Source organism: Carcharodon carcharias, chromosome 4 (assembly GCF_017639515.1).
Source record: "Carcharodon carcharias isolate sCarCar2 chromosome 4, sCarCar2.pri, whole genome shotgun sequence".
NCBI classification, from domain to species: Eukaryota; Metazoa; Chordata; class Chondrichthyes; order Lamniformes; family Lamnidae; genus Carcharodon; species Carcharodon carcharias.
In genome coordinates this window covers 141,625,924-141,634,074 of record NC_054470.1, presented here as the reverse complement: position 1 = coordinate 141,634,074, position 8,151 = coordinate 141,625,924, and the positions used below count along the sequence as shown (strand labels likewise).

General features: G+C 47.7%; 1 protein-coding gene across 1 annotated transcript; it reads right to left on the bottom strand.

The window, feature by feature from the left end:
- Positions 1–1,424: 1,424 nt before the first annotated feature.
- LOC121276794 (histone H2B-like) lies at positions 1,425–1,904 on the bottom strand. The gene has a single exon (XM_041185340.1). It carries the CDS (start codon positions 1,902–1,904, stop codon positions 1,425–1,427), a length of 480 nt encoding a protein of 159 aa, XP_041041274.1.
- Between the last annotated feature and the right edge of the window lie 6,247 nt (positions 1,905–8,151).

Sequence of the window (8,151 nt, the reverse complement as noted above, 5' to 3'; positions counted from 1 at the left end):
GTCGGTGACAACTCTTTGCACTGGAGACCATTAAGTTTCAGGCAGATCAAAGAGCATCTTTCACCAAGTTGTTGATCCTCCAACTGCAGTTGATGTTTGTCTCGGTGTACTTCCCTGGGAACAGCCCGTAGAGCACAGAATCCTGTGTCACGGTACTGCTTGGGATGAACATCGGCAAATACCACTGCATCTCTCTCCAGAACCTTTTTGCAAAGGCACATTTCACAAGGAGGTGAACAACGGTCTCGTCCCCACCACAGTCACCTTGAGGGCAATGTGCAGAGGGGGTGAGACTCCTGGCACGTAGGAAGGATCTGACGGGGAGGGCCTTTCTCACCACCAGCCAAGCTACATCTTGGTGCTTGTTGCAAAGTTCTGACGATGAGGCATTCTGCCAAATGACTTTGACAGTCTGCTCGAGGAATCAGCCAACAGGATCCACCATTTCCTTTTCCTGCAGGGCCTCTAGGACGTTACGTGCCGACCACTGCCTGATGGACTTGTGGTCAAAGGTGTTTTTCTGCATCAGGTTTTCCACAAGGGACAGGTGGTATGGCACGGTCCAACTATTTGGAGCGTTCTGCGGCAGCGTGTCCAGACCCGTCCTTCGCAACACTGGGGACAGGTAGAACCTCAGCACATAGTGACACTTAGTGTCTGTGTAACGAAGGTCTACACACAGCTTGATGTAGCCACACACAAAGGTGGCTATTAGACATGTTGGGCACGTTTTTTCCCCCTTTATCTAAAGGCTTGTACATCACGTCAATGCGGACACGATCCATTTTCGATCTCCAGATAAAGCGAAAAATGGCTTGGGAAATCGCCATTCTGCAGGAGTGAGGAATGGGCCAGACCTGCGCCACGTACAGCAACAGCGAGAGTGCCTCACACCTGATGACCAGGTTCTTACTCACAATGGAGAGGGAGCATCGCTCCCACATGCCCAGTTTTCTTTCCACCACAGACATTCACTCCTTCCAGTTTCTAATGCATGCCCCGGTCCCTCTGAACCATATCCCCAGCACCTTCAGGCTGACTGTCCAGACAGTGAAGGAAACAAAGGATCGGTCAGCCCAGTTCCCAAAGAACATGGCCTCGCTCTTGCCATGATTTACCTTGGCTCCTGAGGTCAGTTCGAACTGGTCGCAGATGTTGGTCAGCCTGCGCACCGACAGTGGATCCGAGTAGAAGACGACGGCATCATCCATGTACAGGGAGGCTTCAATCTGAGTGCCTCCACTGCCTGGGGTCATCACTCCTCCTATGCCCGGACCCTTCCTGATGGATTCTGCAAAAGGTTCTATGCAACACAAAAACAGGATAGGGAAGAGATGGCAGCCCTGCCTGACTCCAGATTTAATTGGAAAGCTATCTGATTCCCACCTATTGATTGAATGTGTTTTTCAGTCAGTTCTGGGGTTTTACTTGGAGCTGGTGTACTTGGTGACCGCCTTTGTCCCTTCCGACACGGCGTGCTTGGCCAGTTCCCCGGGCAGCAGCAGGCACACGGCGGTCTGGATCTCCCGGGAACTGATGGTGCTGCGCTTGTTGTAATGGGCCAGGCGGGAAGCCTCCGCCGCGATGCGCTCGAAAATATCGCTCACGAACGAGTTCATGATGCTCATGGCCTTGGAGGAGATGCCGGTGTCGGGGTGAACCTGCTTCATCACTTTGTAGATGTAGATGGCGTAACTCTCCTTCCTCGACTTTCGCTGCTTCTTGCTGCCCTTTGCTACCGGTTTCTTTAAGGCTTTCTTGCCTCCCTTCTTGGGAGCTGGTTTCTTCTCATCAACCATCGTCACTTTCAGACACAGAACTAAACTACTGATGTTAGTGTAGAGCAGTTGGATCCAGTTGCAGATTCCCTCCCCAAGCCTCATTTTGGAGAGCCCATCCACCATGTAGATGTGCAATATTCTGTCAAAGGCCTTCTTCTGGTCCAGGCTGATGAAGCAGGTGTCCACACCCCTGTCCTGTACATAGGCAATCGTATCCCTGAGTAGTGCAAGGCTGTCAGAGATCTTCCTGCCGGGCACAGCGCAGGTCTGGTCAGGGTGGATCACTAACTCCAGAGCAGACTTAACCCAATCGGCAAAGACCTTGGACAGAATCTTATAGCCCACATTCAACAATGAGGTGGGTTGCCAATTTCTAATTTCCTCCCTTTCCCCTTTCTGCTTGTAGATGAGGGTGATGATTCCTTTCCTCATGGATTCTGACATGCTGCCGGACAAAAGCATACTCTGGTACACCTCTAGCAGGTCTGGGCTGATCCAGTGCCGCAGAGCCGGTAAGCCGTCGCTTCTGGGAGTCTCACTCTTCTCGAAGGACTCAAGGGCCTTAGTCAGTTTGTCAGGAGTTAGCAGTTAGTCCAGATTCTCCAGTGTACTGTCTGCTAAGACCTCTGTGATAGAGGACAGGAAGGACTGGGATGTCGCGCTGTCTGTGGACTTCACGTCATACAATCCGGCATAAAAGGATTTGCTAATCCTCAAAATGTCGGACCGCGATGACTTTACTGAGCCGTCTTCTTCCTTCAGGTGGCTGATCACAGAGCTCTCTCTGTGTACCTTTTGATGAAGAAATGTGAGCATGTCTCATCCTGCTCCACAGAGGGTCTCTGGACTGGCAGATGATCTTGGAGGCCCCCGTGGCAATGAGCGAGGCTTGCTGACTCTTCACTCCTTGGAGTTCCTCCTTGACATCAACCCCCATCGACTGCAGCCAGAGCATGTTTTTCTGGAGTCGGGATGCTTTCTGGATGCCTTTGAGGATGAAAAACCTTTTGATGTTTTCCAACATAAGAACTAGGAGCAGGAGTAGGTAATTCAGCCCCTCGAGCCTGCCCTGCCATTCAATACAACCATGGCTGATCTCATTTCGGCCTCAACTCCAACTTCCCACACTCTCACCATAACCTTTCAACCAGTTACTAGTTAAAAATCTATCTCCTCCTTAAATTTATTCAGCGTCCCGGCAACCACTGCACTCTGAGGTAGTGAATTCCACAAAGTCACGAACATTTGAGAAAAGTAATTCCTCCTCATCTCTGATTTAAATCTACCACCCATTAGCCTAAGACTATGGCCTCTCATTCTAGAATGCCCCCCAAGGGGAAACATCTGCTCCACATCTACTTTGTCTATCCCATTTAGCATCTTATATACCTCAATTAGATCTCCTCTCATTCTTCTAAACTCTAGCGAGTGTAGGCCTTTCCAATCTCTCCTCAAAAGACAAACCTCGCATCTCTGGAATCATTCTAGTGAACCTCCTCTGAACCGCCTCCAATACAACTACATCCTTCCTCAAGTAAGGGGACCAAAACTGTGCACAGTACTCCAGGTGCGGTCTCACCAATGCCTTGTACAGTTGCAACAACACTTCCCTATTTTTATACTCTATTCCTTTAGCATTAAATGCCAGAATTTCATTTGCCTTCCTTATTGCCTGCTGTACCTGCATACTAGCTTTCAGCGATTCATGCACGAGGACACCCAGATCCCTCTGCACTGAAGCATTCTGAAACTTCTCTCCGTTTAAATAATAAGTCGCCTTTTTATTCTTCCGACCAGAATGGATAACCTCATACTTAACCATGTTAAACTCCATCTGCCAAATTTTGGCCCATTCACCTAACCTGTCCATATCCATTTGTAAATTTCTTATCTCTTCATCGCAACTTACTTTCCCACCTATTTTGATGTCATATGCAAATTTAGCTATTGTACCTTCTGTCCCTGATCCAAGTCATTAATATCAATTGTAAATAGTTGGGGCCCAAGAACTGAACCCTGTGGCACCCCACTAGTTACAGCTTGCCATCCAGATAAAGACCCATTTATCCCAGCTCTCTGCTTTCTGTTGGTTAGCCAATCCTCTATCCAAGCTAATATATTATCCCTAACTCCGTGTGATCTTATCTTGTGTATTAATCTTTTGTCTGGCACCTTATCAAAGGCCTTCTGGAAGTCCAGATATACTACATCAACAGGATCCCCATTATCCACTTTGCTTGTCACATCTTCAGAGAACTCTAGCAAATTAGTTAAACATGATTTATTCTTCATAAAATCATGCTGACTCTGATGGATTGCATTTTGACATTCCAAATGACCCATTACTACTTCCTTAATAATGGATTCCAGCAGTTTCCCAATGACAGTCAGTAAACTAACTGGTCTATAGTTTCCTACTTTCTGCCTCCCCTCCCATTTTTGAATAAGGGCATTATATTAGCATTTTTGCAGTCTACTGGAATTTTCTAGAACCCAGGGAATTTTGGAATATTATAGCCAATGCATCCACTATCTCCGCTGCCGCTTCCTTTAAGACCCTGGGATGTAGGCCATCAGGTCCTGGGGACTTGTCCCCCCCTTAATCCCAATAATTTGCTCAGTACTTTTTCTCTAGTGATGGTGAGTGTTTTAAGTTCCTCCTTCTCTATACCCTCTGCACTACCTGTTACTACTGGGGTGGTACTAGTGTCCTCCACCGTGAAAACTGAAGCAAAATATTGATTAAGTGTTTCTGCCATTTCTGCATTCTCCACTATTAACTCCCCAGTCTCATCCTTCAAGGGACCAACATTCACTTTAGCTACTCTCTTTCCTTTTATATACTTGTAGAAGCTTGTTTTCCTTGATCGCTTCCCACTAGTGTGTCAGGGACTCAAAGAGGGGTTTCACGGTTCACCAACCTTTGTAATCCCTCTTGAGTTCCTCAATGTTCTCTGGGGTCAGCAGTTGCACGTTCAGCTTCCATGTCCTCCTGCCAACCCTCTGGTCTTCCTGTCAGTGACAGTCAGCCAGTAGGAGGCAATGGTCAGAGAAGAACATCTGCTTGATGCCGGTGGATCTGACTGAACACACGGGACACAAACAGGAAGTCCATCCTGGAATGGATGGACCTGTTTAGCTGCGAGCAGGTGCACCTACGCTAAACTCCATCTGCAGGGCTGCTGAAGACATCGTGCAGTTTGGCATCTTTTATCATATCCATCAGGGATCTGGATGTAGCGTCCAATCTGCTGTTGGCCCTGCCGGATCATCTAGCAGCATCGATGATGCAGGTCGCCAGCAGCAGTGGGAGCTGCTGAAAGACTGACAGCCGCTCGCTCTTTTGTGCCGGGGCATAAACATTAATTAACCGCAGTGGAGCATTCTTGTACATTTCGTCTGCTACGAGGAGGCGCCTGCCAACCACCTCCCTAACCTTGGAGACGGTGAAGTTGCCTCCCTGCAGCAGAATACCCAGGCCGGAGGAACGCGAGTCGTTTCCTCCCAACCAGATTGATGGCCCATCGTGACCATTGCCTATAGGAGCTGAGGTGCAGTATCACACAATCCTGCATAAACAGCAGGTCAGCTTTGACCTCAGAGCTAATCCAAGCTTGCAACACATCATGTAGTAGATTTAATGCTACGTACATTTATGGATACAATCTTCTCCCCCTTTTTAAAGCATTTTGTCGCTTATCAAACCTGTTTGTCTTTGAGAGTTCCAGACCTTTGGTCTGCTTCTGCAGACCCATAGTATTCATAAATTGTCTCACTTTGGATGGGCTGAGGAAACTGTCCTGAGCCATCCCATGTTCAGCTCAGGTGGCATCTGGGGGTTTGTGCAAGGAATGAGCTTTGAATTGTTCTCTGTTGGGGAAGTCTCTCCGATCCACTCCCCCTCTGGTGTGCCCTGAGCGCTTCACTGCTCCCAGATTCCTGGGGCTGGGGTGCGCTGGCCTCTTCAAGTTGTGGGCAAAGTTGGGGTGCGCTGGTCTCCTCATTGTTTCCAATGTTCTGGAGCTTGGGTGAGTCATCCTCCACCTCCCTAGAGCTTTGCTGCTTCTGTTGGTGCTGCCCTTGCCCTTCTTCATCCAAAAAGCAGCAGCCCTTGTCATCCATGCCAGATGGGACACGCCTCTTGACACTCGTCTGGGAAGTGGCTTGGTCTCTTCTTAGCCCCTTCTTCTTTTTGACCCTCTTCACCAGCTGCCACTCCCCTGGATGATTTATTGCTGGTTCCTCCTCCATTGATTCGCTCTGCTGAGGAATGGGAGGTTCAGGAGGCAATGCAGCTGTTTTCCTTCATCTTGTCTCTCTCCACGTCCTCCTTTGTCCTGTTGTGCTTGCTGAAGGCCTTGGTGGTTGGATGGTAACAAGTGTTCTTGGTAGTAGTGACACTAAGCATTTTATCTGCTTCTGCCTCATTGATTTTGGCCGCCTGTGCATAAGTGAGGCAGCTTTTGGGGCAGATCTTGTAGAGGTGGCCTGCCTCGCCACACAGGTTGCAGCACTTAGTCTGTTTGCAGTCCTTTGTCTGGTGCCCTTCCTGCTTGCAATTCTTGCAGAGGATGGCGCTGCAGTTGGCTGCCACATGACCAGACTTGCCGCATGAGTGACAAAATTTGGGCTGCCCAGTGTAGACAAGGTAGCCACAGCTTCCCCCAATGGCGAAGCTGGAAGGAGGGTGGAGGAGGATCCTCCATTACCGTCCACCTTGTGCGTGACCTTGACCTGGCATTTGCTGTTCCAAATCCTGAAGGCGTCTTTAACCTTGGTGCAGTTCCCAACCTTGTCGACGTACCTGGCAAGAAAGGTGAGCACATCGGCAACAGGGACCTAGGGATTGTGGAGATGCACAGTCACCACAAGGTCCGATTGCAACGGCAGAGCAAAGAGTGGCTCTGCCATCAGGATCCTCATCTGTGGTTGGTCTCTCTTCTACTTGAATACATTCAGGAACTTGACGCAGGCAGCAACATTCTTGAAGGTCATGCCGAAGTATCCAGCGCTGGGGAAGTCCTGCAGACAGTAGATCTCCGCAGCTTCAAATCCGCACAACTCCAAAAGGATTTGCTGAATGAAGAAGGCACTATCCATGGGTGTTCATCCTTCACTGACCTTCACTGCCACCCTAACGGTATTACATAACTCCTGCTTTGGGGCTCAGCTGGTTACAGCCATCACCTCACTCCACTTGATCTTAGCCAAAATGCCGAGAAGTGATCATGCAACTCATCCTACCAATACCCAACATGAACCAAGTCGTGAGCAGGCCCCAAAAAGGCCAAAGCCTCAACTATTCACCTCAAAACCGTGGAAGAAGTCAAGTTCACCAGGTACTCACCGCTTATATAGTCATAAAAGTGAACATTCTAATTTCTGACTGGTGGGAAGGGGGAGCTACATTAATTTTACGGGAGAACTTGATTCCGGCATGTTGGCCTTTTAATGAGCATGCATGACATGCTAATGCACGTAAAAGCACTTCTCGCAGTTCCTGGTCGGACAGCTTGACCTGCCTTTAAAGTCCTGAGACCAGAATTCCTAAAGTTGATCCCAACGTCAGAAAACAGATTTTTGGCCTCATGCGAAATTAAGTTTCCCTGTCCACCATGATTCCCACAGTTGATGGGACTGGATATCTCCGTCCATTTTATTTAGCTGAAAAGGAGAAAGCATGTTAAAGATCTCTGAGATAAAAATAAAAAACTGCGGATGCTGGAAACCCAAAACAAAAACAGAATTACCTGGAAAAACTCAGGTCTGGCAGCGTCGGTGGAGAAGAAAAAAGTTGACGTTTCGAGTCCTCATGTCCCTTCCACAGAACTGTTCTGTGGAAGGGTCATGAGGACTCGAAACGTCAACTCTTTTCTTCTCCACCGATGCTGCCAGACCTGCTGAGTTTTTCCAGGTAATTCTGTTTTTGTTAAAGATCTCTGGCTGGCTCAGGCTGTTGCTACATTGTACAGCTCTATGAACAGCTTTGAATTTTGTCAGTTAAGCACTGATTTCAACTATGAAATTGTTGTAATATGTTCAAATCAAGAAAATATTTTAACAAAAAGAGCATAATGGGCAGGTTTGTTTTCAATGTGTGCTTTATCATTGGTAGTTGCCAGCTAACATACTCATCAACTTTTGTTTAAAAGTGAGGAGAAAAGTCATAAATCTGGTAATCATATTAATCCATAGTGAAAAAGCTGGAGTGCTTTTTTTCAAGCTTTCTTTAAACCAATAGAAATTCTTAAATGGCTACTCACTCCAAAATGGGCAGTGGGTGCCAAAAGTTAATAAGAAGCTGATTTTTTAAAATGTAGAAAATATATATTTAGGAAGGAAAGCATATACTACAGTATACAGTAAGTAG